General features: G+C 40.9%; 1 protein-coding gene across 3 annotated transcripts in view; it reads left to right on the top strand.

Moving 5' to 3' along the window:
* The window catches only part of ELOVL5 (ELOVL fatty acid elongase 5), a 39201-nt gene extending 25201 nt beyond the window's left edge, over positions 1–14000 (top strand). For all 3 annotated transcript variants that reach the window (XM_074538197.1, XM_074538198.1, XM_074538196.1), the window contains exons 4-8: positions 6128–6205; positions 6847–7018; positions 8531–8655; positions 10514–10648; positions 12093–14000. In XM_074538197.1, coding sequence (XP_074394298.1) covers positions 6128–6205; positions 6847–7018; positions 8531–8655; positions 10514–10648; positions 12093–12224 — 642 coding nt within the window. In that variant the 3' untranslated portion in view covers positions 12225–14000. The remainder of the gene's footprint in view (positions 1–6127; positions 6206–6846; positions 7019–8530; positions 8656–10513; positions 10649–12092) is intronic.
* Positions 14001–19395: the final 5395 nt, after the last annotated feature.

The following is a 19395-nucleotide window of genomic DNA, read 5'->3' as shown; positions in this document are numbered from 1 at the left end:
CTTTCTGTGGACTTATTTCCTTTCATAAAAACCCAAATATTTAGGCAGTGTTAAGTCTCCACTTTCCCAAAGAGCTCTTTAGCTGCTTTTACTCAGAACTGCCTGTTTTTGTTCAAGTGAAAATGAAGAACTATGGTAGTGTAAATAATGGTGTGGTCAGAAAATTACTCTTTTGCTTTAATGTACAGAATATTCTGGCACACTTTTAAGCAAAGTATTTTTTCTTTCTGTAAGGAGATATTTCATTTTCAACATCCTCTTTTCAATTCTTTCACTACAGTCTTTTCAAATGCATCTAGGACTAAAACTACCAATTTTTTTTTTTTTTTTGCATGAGCTTAGAAGTGTATATAAGCTGCAATTCTCCTTTAAGTTTGTAGTTAATTCTATAGTGTTTTACAAGGTGAGTGTTTAGAGATGAAGTGATTTAAATTCAACATTATTTCTCTTTTGTAGTGAATTGTCTACTCAAAATTTATTTGGTTGGTTTATTAAGAAATTTGATACTTAATTGTTCAGTTGGGAGCAGTTTTGGATTCAGTAGGTACTTGGAACTGCTTGTGTTCTTAATGTGCTTACATTTCTAAACTCCCTGTCAGGGTGTTCTAATCCAGAAAATATGGGTGTTGATCAGTTTCATTTGTCTAAATGTAGTGTTAATGTTGACTTCAATGTCCATCTGCATTATTTGATGCAGGTATTATTTACAGTTATATAATGATCTGTTGTTTTAACCTCCAGTAATGTTATTGAGAGTTTAGAAGTGCAGACTTTTCTTCAGTTGTACCAAGTGTGAATACTTGGAATAATACTCATAGTTTCTAAATTACTGTAACATTCTGCTCTGTTACAAAACCTGCTGGTAAATTTAAACAAGAGAAAATACCCAAACTGTTGATCTTATAAATGTCTTTTTCTTGCTAACAATAAACTGGTTACCAAGGGAGGACTGTTCATTATATGCTGAAGAAGTCCTCATACTTGTAACCAGATAAATATTATTTTATATTGTGGAGCAATGACAAAACTAAAATGCAGTGAATATTGACCCCTCCTTCCTATATACTGAAATACTTCATGTGAAAATGAGTGTTGCTCTTAATCTAGTATTATCCATATGGAACTGTTCGTTAGTGTTGTAAATATGCCTTCTCCTTGTAAATGGGCATACACAAAGCCTAGAGCATTATGAAGATGATTAAACACATTATAGTGGCAATAAAATGTGGTTGGCAGCACTTACAAGCTGAATTTGAGGGCAAGTGATGCCCTGCAACAAGGGACTGATCCCATAAAAATGCTGCAAAGCAGAGAGCCATGCTGACATAGCATGCTTGATGTTTGCAGGGAGAGAACCAAAGGACCTAGGGAAAAATGGGTTCTTGCACCTCTAGGTATGTTCTCTATCTGAAGTACCTGCACAGCATGTGATACCCTTGCTCATATCTCGTCAGTCTTGGAAATTTTCCTTTGAAGGATTAGCCATATATCAGTACTTTATATTGCACTTACTTTTTTTTAAAGACAGAATGATGAGGAACAGCATTCAGAAAACTTGAGTAACTCCCTGTTCTCCTCCTTGTTGTAAGGAACTCTCAAAACTCCATTTTGAGTTTCAGTTGGATTAAAATTTTTCAATCCTACTGTGAGGAAAAAATCATAAAATGTCACTATTTATGAATTTATTTAGTAGCGTGTCTGAAAAGAAGTTGCTTTAATAGCTTGTGTACAGTACACCTGAAACCCTACTTTGAAGTTTTTCCTGAGTTACAGCTGTGGTGATTCAGGTCATGATTCATAGCATCACAGCTCAGTTTGCATATTATGTGACCAAAACAAGATGTTAAAGTGAGGTATCCTCCCAGCTGGGATGAAAAGGATGACCTGCTTGGTTTTCTGACCTTTATGTCTGAATGATTGTAAGCAGTAACATGGGGAAATTTGGCATCATAGGATTTGTGTAACTCTAGGTGTTGTGTACTTTGGTCTAAAATCACTAGAAATTTTAGACCTGTTATGTGGAATTCCTAATAGTTTCTGTCTGTGCTTGCTATACCTTTTTTATTAGGATATTTAATGCCTTGACTGGGTTTTGGTACTTGCAGAGAAGAGGACTGCTGTTGTCCCAGACAATATAACAGACAAGGCAGATCTAGGGGAGCTGGAGAGGTTTTTCCAGGCTAATTTGTCACATACTTCAGGAGGACAGGATGTTCTTTAGGGACAAACAATGCTTTATTCTGTAAAAATCTACAGTGCTTGGACTTTAAGGAGAAATAACACGCTTATATCTCAGGCAGGGGCATCAAGGAATGGCTTCCTGCATGGTGAAGGTGCCTGGCAGGGGCTGGCAGGGGTTACAGGGTGTGGGCTGGCATGGCGGTGTCTGGGGGAGCTGCAGCAGCAGAGGCAGCGCTGCTTGCCCCGTGCTGCTGCTCTGGGCTGGCATCACAAGGCTGTGACTCCTGCCCCTGCAAGGGCCCGTGCCTCTGTGCTTGAGTCTCAGCTAGGGGGGGAGTGCCAGGTACCCAGTTACACTGCACACAGACCTGTGTTATTGTGGGGGTTTGGTAGCAAAACTGGCCAAGTGATCTGGAGCACCTGGGCTCACATTAGAGAAAACTGGTCAATGGTGAAGGCTCACTTTTTAAAGTGACTCTTTACTGTCTCTTTTCTTCATCTGAAAAATTCCCTACTGAATCTGCCTGAGAAAAGTCTTAGATTTTCCTGATGAGTGAGGTGTTGCATAGGCTGTAGGAAAAGTGTAGGAAGCAGGGGACTCTGTGCAGAGGTGCTGTGTCACACGAGCCATGGGTGGCAGCTAGGCTGCTCTTTCCTCTCCCCTTTCTTTCTCCACCCTCCTGAAGCTCTTATCTCTGCCCTGGGGTAACTGCATTCATGTAAAGATAAAATTCTGTATCTGTGCAGGCATTTGCTTGCTTTGATCAACCTCAATTTCTGTTTCTCTTCATTCTAATCTAGCTGTGTTTTGAGCCTTGAAAACGCATCAGCCTTGACAGCGTGATGCAGTGCTAGGTCCCTTATCTGCCCCTCTCCTGCTAGTCTCAGACTTCAGTTTTATCATGAGAAAAAAACAAAGTCCTCCACAGTAACACCTCTCCTCCACCCAGTCAGACTGGCATAAGTGTCCTGGCCTATTTTGGTAGCAGAGGTGATAAAAAAGCATGTGCCTCAGCATTTCAAAGAATTCAGCAACAGAATTACAAAATGAAAGCAATAGGAAAAAAGAAGACTTCATTGCAGGGGAAGAAAGTGTGGGTTGTTTCAGCACAAATGGATTCTTGAGCTGCAGGTTTTCCCCTGAGCTGAGGGGCTTAACATTGAGTTTGAGTACCATTTAAATTGGCTTATGGACTGTCTTTTTGTGCTGCTTAGAAACCATGTGAAGTGGTTTGCTTGAGTGCAAATGGCTATAATTGGCCTTTTCTGGACGTGTTAATTTCTCAAGAGCAGATTTTCCTGTGGTTGTCCATCAGCAGCACCCTGGACTCCTGCCAGCCTGAAGATGAAGGACTTCTGGAGAGAGCGGGCAAGGAAGGAAAGGCAGTCCAAGGCTGTGTGGGCAGAGGAGCCACTGCTCTCTTTCTGGGCAGGTTTCACACCTCCTGTACAGTGGTGTAAGGAGATCTTGGAAATGCTGGCATCCAGGGAGCAGCCCACAAGTGTGAGCAAGGACTTAAATGCACTGCTGGAAATTTCCCACCCCTCCTTATTGCTTTTGGGGTGGCTGGGAAGCAGCTTCCTGGGACTCTACACCCATGCATAATGGAGCCATTTGTGGTCATGTTTCAGAGTGATGTCTTGGTTTTGTTTTCTGAAGCCTTCCAGCATGGCATGAAAGCATTGTGGGTGCAAGAAATAATGATGCCAGGCAAAGGAGCAGCTGGCTAAATGAGGAAGATTATTTACATGTTGTATGTTGCAGTGAGTAAGGTTTGTGGGCAGCAACAGCAGTTTGTGGGCAGCTGTAGCAGCTTTTAACCAATTAGTTCCTTCTGGAAAGTGGGGAAGGAAATTATTTTTGTAGCTATACTAGCTATTTATATGATAAAACATGCTGACATTTCCTACAAATGTTGCTTTTCTTATGTCATTTGTGGCTGTGAGAGTATTACAGTTGCTAGCCTAGAATAATACATTATTTTGTAAAGAAGGGAGCACTCAGGTTGAGGTGAAGGCTCTGCTCATAGCCACACTGATGCCATTGTCCCTTAGAGAGGTGGGATCCGTGGAGACACCTTTGGTTGCATTACACTTTAGATGGTGAACCTGTACTGCTTGCAGGAAAAGAGCTGTGGATTCACTATGCCAGCCTTTACTGGGAAGAGCTTTATGGAGTGTAGCATTAATGATGGATGTTGTTTGGATTAATTACAATGTAAACAATGTGATTATCCTTCTATTTCTTACACTTCTGTGAACTATGAGAAGTGTATGAGAACATCTGTAAGCTCTTAACATGACCACAGCATGTTCTGTCTGGGGCACTGGCGGGCACTTGAAGGCGTGCAGGCTTTCCCTCAGTGGCCTGGTGGTGCCTTGGTGCAGAGCTTGCTCTGGGGCACAGCTGGGCCTGGAGCAAGGTTCCACTTCTAAGTGGTGTCCTCTGCAGAGCCCTGCAGCCAGGAGAGGAGCCCTTGCATGGCTGCCTTCCCTCTGCTGCTTGGGCAGGGAAGTGCCTGGCTCTGCTGCTGATGTGCACTCTGCCCTGCCCTTGCTGTGGCAGGCTGCTATTGATTTATCTCTGATACAAGAGATACTTTCAGGTCTGTATGTTATTATATAACTAGATGTACGTTTTTTCCCCTAAATCACAGCAATAATACTATCTCAGAAGGTCAAAAATAATGACCTAGGCTGGCTGAGTATTTTAAAAGCTAATTTAGGAGGAAAATGAGGCATGAAGGAAATAACATTGGGGAAAGGTAGATCATTTAAGTTATAATCTTTATTGAACCTTTTAAAATTAGCTTCCTGTTCACAGTTCTGAGCAGCATATAGTCATACCTGTTATTGGAGTCCTTTAATCAAGTGATCTTTTAAAATTACTGTTAGTATAAGGAATTTCCACTGTGGCTTTGCAAAGCTATTTCTTATCCTGCAGGTAGATAAGGCAAAAAACATACAACTTGCTTCTGCCTTTCAGATGTTTTATGAGATACCAAACAATTTTTTTTACACTTGGAAGTTGCCTCAAGTTGTTACTCCTCTCCTCATGGTATTCCCAAGAGGAAGAACATCTTTATAAACAGTGTTCAATGATCCTTTCTGTTGAGATACTAAAGGGGATCTTGTTCATGTCTTTGCACACGCTCCCTTCTCCCATTCAAGTCAACCTGTCCTACCATCTCCTGCCACCTGTGAAAGAGTGAGAACATCCAACATGGACCTTGTTTCTCTAGAGATTAGAGCCATCTCCTCCACAGCAGACACCCTGTCATCTGTCATGGCTAATAGCTGCTCATTACTCTTTGTTGTGACTCCGTTATGTTTGAGGTGTTACCTGTTATGTCAGGAAGTCAGGAAGGCAGTGGCATATCCTGCAGAGGAAGTCACTTATGGTGGGAAGGTGGTAATGTGCTTAGCATGAGTGAATTGCTTAAAAAGATCTTGAAGAATGGCAATGCAATGAAGCATGTGTTGTTGGCTATTAAGGAGAACAAAGCTGAAAATATGCTTTGTCACATGGCTGAAAAAATTGTAGGCACATCTCTTGAGTACAAAATTTTTTAAAGATGTAGCTCTTTCCAAAAGTAATCAGAAGAAAAATGTATTTACTGAACTTTGGTTATGTACTTTCTTTAACAATGAGATCATCAGCAAAGAAGGAGACTTCACTGTGCAAATGCTCACACTGTGGGATAAGTGGGGATAATATGTTTTCTCCTGTTTTTATTCTGGTATACCCCAGTTGGGAGAATTTATTAATTCACCCTTCACTATGATTCAGTCACTGCTTGAAACTTGAATTCAACCTAATGCCAGCCTCAGATGCCCAGGATGTTCTTGACACCAGATGTCTGGGCAGAGCCACTGTGGAGCTTTGCAGGTGCCATGGAGCTCAGCCTTCTCCCCAAATAACACTTTATTTTTTTTATTTGCTCAGCTGGTGACAGGAGTATTGGAAGGAGGATACAATTTCTTCTGTCAGGATACACACAGTGGAGGAGAGGCCGATATGAAGGTACTGTAATGGAGACTTAGAGCTGGAAATGTTTCAAATTGTGCACTTGAGTGTAAGTAGAGAGCAGAACAGTATAGATTATGCACATTTTGGTTAAACTATAAGCTTTTTTCCTTCTTTTGCAGTACAATAGACAATGCACTGTCAGACATAATAGTTCATCTATGATATATTCATGGTTGGTATTTTTTTGAGTAATTATGTGCAAATTTTCAAGAGTCCCCAGATCAAAAAAAAAGGACCTGGTGTTCAGACTGTATCCAACCACTCTGTGTTGAGACTACCCTTCTCTTTCTGAGATGTGGTGATGGTTTTTCTGGTCACACATCTGACGTCTCCTTTACAGAGAGCACTGCAGCACCAGCTCTGGTTAAATATTTTGTTATTTCTCCAAGGGCAACCCAGGTGCACAGCAGTAGCCTCCTGAAGCAGTCTTTGTCATCCTGTTTTCAGCTGTAGCTGTAGATTTGTACCTCGGTCTCCTATGGAGAAACCTGAGGCAGAAGTATTTCCAAAGATCCCAGCAGTGTCTTCCGTCCTAGTAGTGCAGGACAGAATCTGGATTTTAATCACTTAAATAATATAAGAGTTGAAAACCCCCACAATGTGCAATGCTTCTAAAACTTGTTTCCTCCTTCCAGATCATACGTGTCCTCTGGTGGTACTATTTCTCCAAACTCATTGAGTTCATGGATACCTTCTTCTTCATTTTGAGGAAAAATAATCATCAGATCACTGTTCTGCATGTCTACCACCATGCAACAATGCTGAACATCTGGTGGTTTGTTATGAACTGGGTGCCTTGTGGTCACTGTAAGTACTGGGTTATGGTGGGGGAACATCTGCATCAGGGGCCTTGTTCTGGTGGTCTTTTGATCAAACATCTCTGGTACCTTCAGCTGCAGGATTTGTTCTGTACCACGTTAAGCTGCTGTGCTGAATTGCAACTGTTGTAGATGGTTGCAGGAATTAAGCTGGCAGCACAGCCTCTAGGAAAGGAATGTCTGTGTAGATTGAAGATTTTGTGGCAGTGTGACATTTATCAGGTGCATTAGCCCATGTCAGATACCCACCAACCTTGCTTTTGTCTATTTTTGCTGTAGTTACAGACCCTTTGATGAAACAATGCCCTCTTTCCAGGTCAAGCCAGAAGCTTGTTTCAGCTGTAAAACAGCTAAAACTGACTCTAAGTCCTTGTATCTGTAAAATTCACTTGAGATATGACTTTCTTAATTTAATCTCATTATACCACTGGCCATAACAAATTATTTCAATTAAAATCTTGTCCCCTGACCACTAATGAACATGAGTAAATGAATCTTAGGTGGAAAATCTCCATGTCTCTCTTGTCTAAATCCTGCTAACCTTTGGCAATCTGACTTCAATTCTTCTACTGCATTTAGCTGGCATCTAGTTTCTTAACTGCATTATCATGGCTTAGCTGTGGTTTAAGATGTGCAGCTTATAGATACTGGCTTTGCTGAACACTCCATTCAAGAGAAACCTTTTCAAACCTCATGGATGTGAGCTACTGGCAATGCAGGCTGCATTCCTCAGGAGTCTGGTCTCTGAGCCAAAGAGCATAGAAACTTGTATTTGTTTTGTGTTGTCAGCACAACAGTGAGTAATACTGAACTTATAAAAAGTCTGCATCTGGAAACACGTTCTCCTCCAAGGAAGTCAGTTCATAGAGCAATCAAAACTGCGTGTACATGGAATCTATCTTGTGCTCATGTAGTTTGAAAACACTTTTGTGCTATTTCTAGTCGTGTTTTTCTTCTTCCAAGCTTTATGTTCTGGTACGTAATCACAGCTCAGTGCAGTTTGGTGTTAAGCTAGAAGTTTCTTTAATGACTAAAGGTGCTGTAAACAAGGACAAATAAAATAGCTAACTTGCAGTTTCTGAAGGTATCTGAAGCTTTTTGGTTGTAAATGGCAAAATTGGCTCCTGCCTGGAAGGAAGTGAAATCAGCCTAAAAGTAGATGGGGTGAAGCTATTGATTGTTTGGTGTGTGAGCATTCCTCCTTTTTATCAGTTTCCTCAGTTCCCTTGAGAAACCATAATGTAGATGTAAAAAAGAGTAATTTGAGGAAACAAAACCAGAAGGCTGGTGTAAAGCACTAAGCTGCAAAGCAGCTCAGCTGCTCCATTGGGTAGGCAGAATAAAAAACGGCGTAAAAAAAGAACCCTCTTGCTTTTCTTCTAAGAGAAATAATATTTTAAATAGTAACATTTTGAACTTGTTATTTTTGTAGGTTCCATGAAACAGCATGTTCCTTCCTGGTAATGCAGTGTACTTGCTTTTTCCCTTGCCCTTTTTTTAGCTTACTTTGGTGCCACACTGAACAGCTTTATCCATGTCCTCATGTACTCCTACTACGGACTGTCTGCTGTTCCAGCAATGCGTCCTTATCTGTGGTGGAAGAAGTACATCACTCAGGGGCAGCTGGTGAGTGACTTGCTCTTTAGTGCTTCAGCAGGCTCTTTATTCGTGATGAGGTCCTCTTGTCTTTACCAAGTCAGGAAATTTTGGCAGGGGATGGAAGAAGAGAGAATGAGAGCTGGTACCTTTGACACCTTGTAGTGCCTACATCACCTTAGAAATCCAGCTTCTGCACGTGTGTTTGCTCTGTGCCCAGGACCATGGGGGACTGAAAACAGAGCAAACAGAACACTGATTCATGTGCATGAATCAGTGCTGAGGTCTGTGGGATCTTTCTCCCCCACCCCATGTTGTGTGGCTAGATGCATTTGGGAATTGCAGTGCTGGGATTTCTGGGACTCAGTAGCCAGGGAGGAGGCTTTTCTTACAAACCCTCTTGAGCTAGCCTGCTCTTCCCTGTGCTTGGTTGGTCAGGCTGGGACAGACCAGAAAGCCAGTGCAATGCCATCCACAGCTAACAAGGGCCATTCTAGTCCTGAGGGACAATGCCTTTTCTGTCCTACTTTTGCATGCAGTTGCAAATGGTTTATTAAAAACTATTCAATATTTCTGCTCTCTTTCTGCACTTTAAATGGGCAGATTTTTCTCTTGTAATTCTGTGCTGGACTCCTTGTATCAGTTTGCATTGTTTCTGGTGTGTCTGGTGCTGAAGCCTGACCACTGTATGCTGGAGGTGGTAAGAGCAGTGAAATTCAGTAATACAACACATGCTGTAGTGATACTGCACAAGAACCAGGTTTCAATGTGTACAGAACACCACAAGGAAATGTGCATGAGTGTTCTCTCTTCCCCATTTTGTGGCGGGGGAAACTGAAACCTGAAGTTATTTTGTTATATTCTTCCCTTCTTCCCCCCTATCCCACTCCACCCCACCCCTTCTCAAAACTGTGAATAGTTTTAATAACATTTGCTGGTGATGATTAATAACATTTACTGCCAGCAATTCACAGTGTTGATTCTCAACATGGTTTTTTTTAGCACTGTTCTTCCTGAAGGATGGCTAAGTATTGTAGTTAAGGGCTCATTATTTTCATGGGAGGCGTGGGGTTGCTTTGGTTTGAGGTTTGTTTCTGTTTTTCTTTCCAGATTTAGGCTCAGTTCTTCATCCTGGTTGTTCAAGTGCTACAGAGTGCAGTGTCTTGGTGCTCCCCTGGCTATTGTCATAGCTGCTTTCACTTCCTTGCCTGCTCTGCATGCATAGCTGTTAGGGCAGCAAAATAGCAAAGCAGAACAAACAGTCTTTCCCTTTTAAAATAAACATTCCCTAATCTGGTAGCCTTTATGTGAGGATGAATTTTGCCTAAGGCCCTCTCCATCGCATAAGCCCAAACTCTGTTTTTCCAAAAGAGATAATTAAAGATAATTGAACCCTTATCCTCCTCCCTGGCTCCCCAGCTTCCCTGCAGCCTCTACCCCAAACATTCTTCCACTGGAGCCGTATGTCAGACAGTTCCTGTCTGTGGGAAGGGATTGCAGGGGTCTGTGTGTAGACCAAGTGACCCCAGGTCTTTTGCAGCTGAAGCAGTGAGATGCAGATCTACTCCATTAGGAGGGTAAAGTCAAATCCCACTGAACTCCTCACTAGGAAGAAGGTGGTCTTTCTTCCTTGGGACACTTAGATATCAGTTCTGCCTAAGTTACTCTGATGTTCTAAAATGGAAAAATAGAAATAAACACACTTAACAGGATACCACAATCTGAACATCTGCTAACTCAGGTTTACAGAGAAAACACTTGCCAAACACACAATATTACATACTATTTATTTGTTTTGGAAATAACTGTTGAGGTTTTGGTCACTCATGGTTTTTTTCCTCCTTCCATTAATGTGGTCCATTTCTCTTATTTTGTTTTCTCTCCCCAGATTCAGTTTGTCTTGACAATCTTCCAGACCAGCTGTGGTGTTGTTTGGCCATGTGCATTTCCTCAGGGCTGGCTGTATTTTCAGATTTCTTACATGATTTCTTTGATTATCCTCTTCACAAATTTCTATATTCAGGTAAAAGTAACATTCATCAACTCTTTCTAGCATTCTGCTGGCTGTATCTCACTGGAAAGCTGTGACAGAAAGATATGCTGGAAATGTCCTTTTGCTGTCCTTCACTAACATGCATATGTTCTTGAAGTACTGCACTTGTTGATCCACCCTCTACTTTCAAATCTTCTGATGAGTTGTACCCATCATTCAGAATGCTTGGTAACTTCAGTAAGCCAGTAATACAAAAAAAATGGCTCATTGCAATTTTAACTGCAGGTAAGGGGGAGGAGCTTTATGTAAGACAAAGCTTTCCAGTCTGAAATAAACCAGCAGCATGTGAACCTGTGAAGCACCTGAAGGAATTGTTCATTTCTGCTTTTACAAGGGGAGATGCTTGGTTTTTATCCAGGGAAACTTCCTAAACTCACAACATGCAGAAATATGGATTTTGTTCACTTCTACAGGCACTTTTTTTTGTATTTTCATACAGAAAATAAGTGGGTTTAGTTGTGTTTCTACAAATCTGATTTCATGTTTGAACAGATCCAGTCTTGGTATGTGTTATTCTGAGCAGTTCATAACTGGGCTCTGTACAAAGATGTACAACTACTGTCTAAAGAAAATCAAACCAACAGCCTGCTGCCCCCAAACAAGCAAACCCTGTTATATGTTTCAAATGTCATTTTGGTTCCTGTGAGAATGATTCATGGGGGGAAACACAGCAGGCTTCCCTGTCTGTTCTTCTGGTATTTCTTAAAATCAGTCCCATGATTTCTATCACTTGCTGCATATGAACATGCTAAGTAAACATTATAGTATATTCCAGATATTACTTGATTTTCTTTGTCAATTTTGCTCATATTTTAACTTTTAATTGTTTAAATTTCTTTCACACAGAAATTTGGGGAAATCTGCTTTTGTCAGGCAGCTAAGCCCCTTTGAAAAAAATGATGTATATTTTACTGTCTATTATTTTTTAAACAGTCTCCCCAATCCTGTTAGTTTTTGATTCTTGTCTTAGCCCAATGGAAATTCCCATCACATTTCTGTCTCTGAACTTCCCTCACTTTTATTGTTTACCTATCTCATGTTCTGGCTTTGTTCAAGGTACTGTCACCTGCAGTGCCTCAAACCTCCTTCCTCACATGTCATTTTGAGTATATTCTTATTCCATAGTCTGCTCATAAAATTGCTTCTCTTGTTTCTGATTTACTATTAGTATAACACTGCCATCATACTGCCAAGCCTTTTTCTTTTCAAGTGAACTACTCCTCTCACTGTGATGAATGAAAGGCGTAGTGTAGTCTCATACACAAAAAGTGGTTGAGCTTGTTAGACTCTTTCCACCGGCACAAGGTCTTTAGAAATGATGAATGCAAGTTTACTTTTGTGTTTCTAGAATTACTGTGAAAGTGGTTATTTATGTCTAATTAAACAAAACCATGTGTCTTTCCATGTATTTTAGACTTACAACAAGAAGGCATCCTCGAGGAGGAAAGAGTATCAGAATGGCTCCACGGCCATTGCAAACGGGTACACAAACAGCTTTTCTTCCCTTGAGAACAATGTGAAACAAAGGAAACAAAGGAAGGATTGAAGACCAAACTGAAAAACCATTTTGATAACCCCAACAACAAAATCATCTGATTGTAAGCACAATGAGAGTTGTGCACTAATACTCTAATGGCTACTGTAACTATTCCTGCCTAGAGTAGTGTGATTTATGTAGGACTTAACCAGTGCAAACACCCTAGAAACTGTATACAGAACATTAAAGTAGGTTAAAGTTTAAAAATAATTCTGGGCTGTCACTGACCCTGCTATAGACTATGGAAGGGAGTATTATCATATTATCCAACACTGCTGTTGCCTTACTAGTCAATATGATAGGTGCTGAATTATGATTCACAATTTGAAAACACTGTAATCTAAACCTCCATTTTTTTAACTATAGATCATGCATGTGATTGTAGAGGTAATTTGTATGATGCTGGTTTCAGTAGATAAACACACATGCCTTAAATTAAAAAGCAGGGCCCAAAGCTTATTACTGGTTTAAAAATTAGGGTATGTTTCAACTTTTCAGTTGATTGACTTTTTATCAAAAAGTCACTTAGAAGAATCCATTGATCATTTTACTGTTCTGTGTGTGATACACGATGCTACGTATCTCTTACTCGATGCAGTGAAATTGGAAATGGCGCGTTTAGTTTTGTATATTTGGCTTTAATTGACTCAACAGTCACAAAACAGGTGGAAAAGTTATTTTACCTTTTTAATAGATCTTATTTTTTTATTTGAAGTACATCACTAACATAAAAGTAATTGGCGCTTACACAGTCGAGTAAGATTTAAATATTGTCTCTAAAGTTTAGAGCATATACAGGGTGGACCCATCTATTCTTTTTACTTTTTTCTTTTTTTTTTTCTTTCTTATTTCTGAGAATTCTTAAATGCTAAATGAAGAGTGGTTTTTAATATGAAACTGGCAGTTTCAAGTGTTATTACCATAGCCATATCCATATTTTAGGAGCTGCTGTTTAAGTCTGTGACATATCCAAAAGTATATTTAAAAGTGGAGCTAGAAGGATGCTTTTCTGATGGAATTGTCTGTGTGTAAGTTGGTATCTGAACTGTTCTTCATGTAGCATTCACTTTGAAAATGTGCCTAACACAAAGATTTTTTTTTTTTCCCAAATAAGCAAGTTTAAACAGTTAAAGTCATAGCTAATGTTTTTTAAATGTTACTGAAATGTGCTGGAAATGTATGTTTCTGTAATGTGAGTTGTGTATATCACTGGTAATGTTTTGGCTTGTTATCTAAGGGTTTGGTTTGAGTGCTGGTTAAAGTGACTCCTCCTTGTAAAATCCTGTCTTGCACATATGAGGAGTCAGTTGCAGGGCCAATATCTGTTGCTGGTTCTGGTATCTTCCATGATGGAGTCCATTAAGCTCTGAAAAATTGAATTGTGCAAGACATTCTGCTGGTCATTGCTCAAGTTTAACTATTTGGTTTTTTGATATTTATATAAAAGCCAGTTTTAACACATTTAATTGTTTTTAAATCTTTTTTAAAATTTTTGCACATCTCTTAAGGAATTAATAAGTTCTCTTACTAGGCTTGTGGGTTTTCATTCCTCGTTTTGAAGGAGACAGTGTCTGTTATGTTTACATTATCAAAGCTTGTGCGTGTGTCTTCATTTCTAGGTACTGGTTTGCAGAGTCTTTACATAGCTCAGTACAGCAGCTATACTGTTCAAAATAGGCTGTCTAAATGTGCTAGAAATAAACTCTTGGCTCATCTGAATATACTTCATTGTTAATGTTTGACATGGTTTAATCATTAAAACACTTTTGATGATCTCTGCCTGAATTCTGTGGGTCTGTAGAGATTCAATGCATTGCCCCATCCTGTGCCAGGCCAAGGAGGAGCCACCATGGTGGAAGAACAGCTGCAGATATTCAGGGACATATAGTGTACCAGAGATTTGGCAACACAATCTTTACAGAAACCTTTGGCAGTTACAGGGAACACAGTTCCCTCACCTGGCTGTAGAAATACTGGTCTGTGTGGTGGATTTCACTCCTGCTGGGATTACTGACTCATTGAATGCAGAGCAGCCCCAGTAGCCTGAGGTGATGAGTGCCAGGAGCAAAGCTTAATGTGACTGAGAGGGGCTTCCTGCCTCAGCAGTTGTGTCTGTAGAATGGGGATAATACCTCTCTCCAGAATGAGAGCATTTTTGCAACTTCCTTTTAGCTGCCTTTGCCCCTAGGTGATTGTTTTAGAACCCTCTCTGATTTCAGTGTTTAACATTGCAACAATCCCAGATAGATAGGCTGGTGATGGACTTGGTAAAAGAAAGCTGCTTACATGGCTGGCTGTCTTCTCCCTTGCAAGCTCTTCAAACAAAAAACATAGACCAGGGAAGTGGATTTACACGTTGTGTGAAAGGCTCAGAGGCTTCATGCTCTGTTGGTCTCCTCTGGGAGGGTTCTCTGAGTGCCTGAGATAGTTGCTAAGACAGGTTCCTCTCCTTCACATGCCAGTTCAACTATGAAACTGTTGTGTTTCTAAGCAAGGCTCAGTAAGATGCAGTTCTTTGGCTGTTAGGCCAAATCTCCAGGAGGGTTCCTGAAAGGCAGAAGCACCAACCTGGCCTCCCTGTGTGAGCCAGCAGAGATGGGGCTCTGCTGCAAACCTCACCTTCAAGCTTAATGGCATGTGGTGACAAAACCCAGTGACTTTGTCCGGAACTGGCAGGAGATGTGTGACCTTGGGAACATCAGCAGTGTCTACACCTGTGTGAAAAAAACTGTCTCCTGGATGCTCTTCTACAGTCTCAGCCGCAACTGAAAAGTGGGAGCTGGATGGGTTAGATCAGACATAATCTTGCCGTAATTGATGGACCCAAGCACAAGCCTTGGGTTGGCCCACCTGGCTCAGCTTCCAGTGCATCATCTGACCTGGGGCAAGTAACAGCCTTTGGGTCGCCTCAATTCCTGATCACTTGTAGTTTTCCTAATAGCTGGGATTGGAAAGGACTTCTTGTGTTGAAAGGCAGGAGAGCTGAAAAAAGATGAACTGCTGCCAACAGGATGGAGAGGTTTCATGTAAAGGTGACTGAGGAGAAGGACACAGTTCAGTTATTTGCAGAGAGAATGACCAAGCTACAAATCATTGGGTTGAGATCTTGTGCAGTTCATGAGCTGACCAAATCCCTGCCTGCACTCAAGCTCTACAGCCTCAGTGATGAAATGTTAAGCTTTTGTTCAGCTGTGAATGGGATAGGTAAGCTCAAATGCCAGAAAGCAGCTTTTTTACAGTGATCCTGCTATTGACACTGAGTGCTGTGTCCTGGATGTGCAAGCCACCTGTGGGACTGGGATCACTCAGGAACTGAGATTATGAGGAAGGGCAGGAAGAGGAAAAGCAGAGAACAATTATGGAAATCTTTGTGGTTGACCATGTATTTTACTTGATGCAAGAGAGATACTAAGTGTTGGAGCTTATGATAGGACTTATAGCCACAAAACTCATAGAAAGCTGTTCCAGGGGTAGCCTCTGCCTTTGATATTTGGTAGCTGTCTTGTGTTTAAGTTGATAAAGTGTTTTCCTTGTATGAGACTGGAATATGTGCTAAAACATATACATTTATTCAAGAAAAGAGATGTAAAAGTAAGATGGATGTCAAAGAGAAGTATAAATAAAATCAGAGGCCAAATTACTTGAGCTGTGTGGGTTCTGCAGGGAATCCCTTTGAGGCAATGCAGGGAATGATGAAATACAGGTAGAGATCTGTTAGAGAAATGCTGCTCTAAGTTGTAGTGGTACAGAGGATTAACTTACATTGTCACTGTCATCCTCTTGCCAAGAATTCCTGCACCAGCAAAAGTGATTAGTTGTGATCATCAGGATGTTTCACAAACTGATTTATAGAACAAAATTTTATTTCATTTTTGATTTTAACTCAGTTACTTTAAATAGATGGATATACAAAACAAGGTCCATATGTTTCCCAAGTTTCAGTAGAATGCATTTGTATGAGCAGGGGAACCTGGAGTCCCCAGGGCCTCCCATGACATGACAGTAGCAGAGGCATTCATTTTTATGTCAAAGGTATTAAAATTATCTCCAACAGAAAGGAGGGAAAAGAGCAACAAAGGTCCAGTAAAAAAAAAAAAAAACGAAAAAGAAAAAAGGTGTATTATGTTTAAATCAGTCAAACCGGGATGTGGAGAGACGCACACGTCTTGTGTTTCAATGATATATAATATAGATACTATATTTTCTATAGGAGGAATGTAAAAAGTCTCTGGTAGATGGTAGACTTGATAGTCTGATTTCAGAATAAATGTGAAGAATGAGTAAAAGGAAGTAAAAAGAAAATGGGAAAAAATGTAACATTGCTTTTCTGGAAGTAATCACATCTGATTGACCCATATTGGTTTTTAATTAAAAAAATACTGTGTAGACAAAGAAAATATATCTTCCATCCCTCTGGAATAGTTAGTATTTTTAATCTTGGAAATTATTATGGAAACTAGAGGGTGTGGTGACCAGCAACAGGATCCATGGACAAGCAAGGTCAGACTGATGAGCAGATGCTTTGTCTCAATGCTTTCAGCCAGAACAGAGCCCATTAATAATGTTTTAGAAGAAACTGTGATGTAAAAACCAGGACTATTTGCAACAGTGTTTGGAGATGACAACATCAGAAAGTACTGTCAGTGCCAAGAAAGATTACATCTCCTAGAGCAACTATCTTGCTGGCTGGAGTAAGGAATGGAATTACTGTAAATCCCCCTTGGGCACCAGTAACAGCTGTTTCCATGGGAGTTCCAGTTGGACATGACTGAAGAGAAGGAAGATATATTTCAAATCATCTCTTCAACAACTTAAAGCTGCAACTGTGGGGGGGGGGAAAAAGGAAAAATCTCTTATTTGCTAATTGGTCAATTTTCAGTAGGAGTATTGTGCTAGCATGGGAAGATGAGACTCTAGCAGGACTTCCTTTTGATGAATACATCAGCTCTCAAGAAAACTGATTTTAAAAGATCTGCTGTACAGAAGAGTTACTGGGATGGGCAAAGAAATGGAGAAATTCTGCAAAAACAGATGTTTAACAAGAACAGTGTTGAGAAGGCATGTAACCTCAGCCAACACACGTATCACATCAGTAGATTCAAATTTTTGTGAAGGAAAACTAGCTATTTTAAGGGTATGACACAAATCAAATTGGTATAAGCTACCCAAGAGTCTTCCTAGGCTAGAAATATGTGAGTGCTTTTTTTGGTGAAATATGGCTCTGTTGCCATAAGAGTAGTGTGGAGGTCTGGGGGATTGCTTGAGGATGGGTCACTGACCACTTCTAAAGCTGGTAAAACCATGCATGGGACCCCTGGTGTGCTGCTCTGCATTCTGGCAAAAAGCAGCTCTTGGTACCTCTGTGGAAGTATATCTAAGGAAGGGCAAAACAGAGAGAGAGGTGATGACAAAAGGGTGAGAAACAGCCCTGCAGACACCAAGGTGGGGGAGGAGATGTTGCTGGAGCAGATTCCCCTGCAGCCTGTGGAGAAGCCTATGGCAAAGCAGGTACCCACAGTGCAGCCCATGGTGGAGCAGGTGGAGCGCCCTGAAGGAACTGCAGCCTGTAGAGAGCCCATGCTGCAAGTTTTGCCTCAGGGAGTTCAGCACAAGGGAAAGGCCCACACTGGAACATGAGCAGGAAGGAGGAGAGAGGAGCTGCTATGGACTGATCAGAACCACCCCCACAGCACTTGGAGCATGGAGGAGGTAGAGGAGGTGGGAATGAAGGAGTGAAACAGCCTTGGAAGAAGGAGCTAGGGAATGTTTTAGTTTTTGTCTTTGTGTCTCACATTCAGCTCTATTTTAATTGGAAGTAAATTAAATTATTTTTCCCAGAATCCATTTGGGCCATGACAATTATTGCTGGGTAACCTTCCTGTCTTTATCTCAAACCTCAACCTTTTCATCTTATTTCCGCCCCCAGTCCTGTTGAGGAGGGGGAGAGAGCAGCTGGGTGGGTGGGTGTGTGGCAGGTGGCCAAGGTCACCCCATGCCACATGGACACTTTGTTCTGTTACAAATCAGCAGTCAGGCAGAAGGCAGCTTCCTTGATCAGAAGAAAGATCTGCCAAAGGCCACGACGTACCAGGCACCAGAAAACCTGAAGGCCATGGTGGTACAGCTGGCAGTCTTGTAGTCTGGGAAGATATGCTCCCTGGAGCGAACCAGCTGCTTTGGTTTTGGTGTGTTTTTTTGTGGTTTGTGGTTTTTTTTTTTTTTGTTTGTTTGTTTGGGGTTTTTTTTTTGTGGTTTTTTTTTTTTTTTTTTGTTTTGGTTTTGTTTTTTGGGGTTATTTTGGTAGTTTATTTGGGTTTTTTGTTTTCTGGGGTTTTTTTTGTTTGTTTTGGGTTTTAAAATTTTTTCTTCTTTTTTTTTCCATATCTGACACATGTTTAAGCAACAAATTTTCCAGGAATCTGTCCCATAATTCTTGGCAAGTTTTTAAAGGCAGGGTAGGAACCTCCTATGTGCTAATGGAAGGTACTGCAGTGGCACACCGTGTGAAGGAAGCCTGTGTTCAGAAGATCCTGAATTCCCTCATGAGAGGAGTTGCCTCACACCCTTCAGAGGCAGCTGGAGCTCCAGCTCAAACAGGGATGGTCCATGTGACAAGAAGAAATGCAAAACCAAACTCATTGTCACATTTCATTTGGGAGCAGGTGAGACTTCAAGTGAACTGAATGTGTTGCCATAAAAATGCAATCCCACAGAGTTGTTTACTCCTGTGCATTTGCTGCGCTGGTGTAATGGGGAATGCACAACCCCTGGGGCACCATTGCACTTTTACTGCCTTAGAGACTTGCCTAAGTGGATATTCACAGCATTTCCACCAGGATCAGTCAGCACCAGAGGTAATTTTATGTGGTGATAAACTACTTGGTAAAAATACTTACAGGAAAATGAAGTGAAATTTTTTACCACACATACTGAAGCAAGGTATTGTGCTATTTGTGTAATTGATTAGACATATGGTGTCTCATCCCATTTAGCAAGCAGGAAGCATGTCTTTATCAGCTGTTCTGTCTGCTGCTGGAGACCAAATGTTTACTAAATGCTAATTCAATTTTACCAGCTGTTGTAGGAAATCAGAATCTCAGCTCACCTACCAGAAGTAAGAGCTTTATGAAAATAATTTTTTTTAAAAAAATCTGTAGCTTTGTAATTATTTAAATGCCTT

This window comes from Zonotrichia albicollis, chromosome 3 (genome assembly GCF_047830755.1).
Source record: "Zonotrichia albicollis isolate bZonAlb1 chromosome 3, bZonAlb1.hap1, whole genome shotgun sequence".
Lineage (NCBI taxonomy): Eukaryota > Metazoa > Chordata > Aves > Passeriformes > Passerellidae > Zonotrichia > Zonotrichia albicollis.
This window is presented reverse-complemented; position numbering and strand designations above follow the sequence as displayed.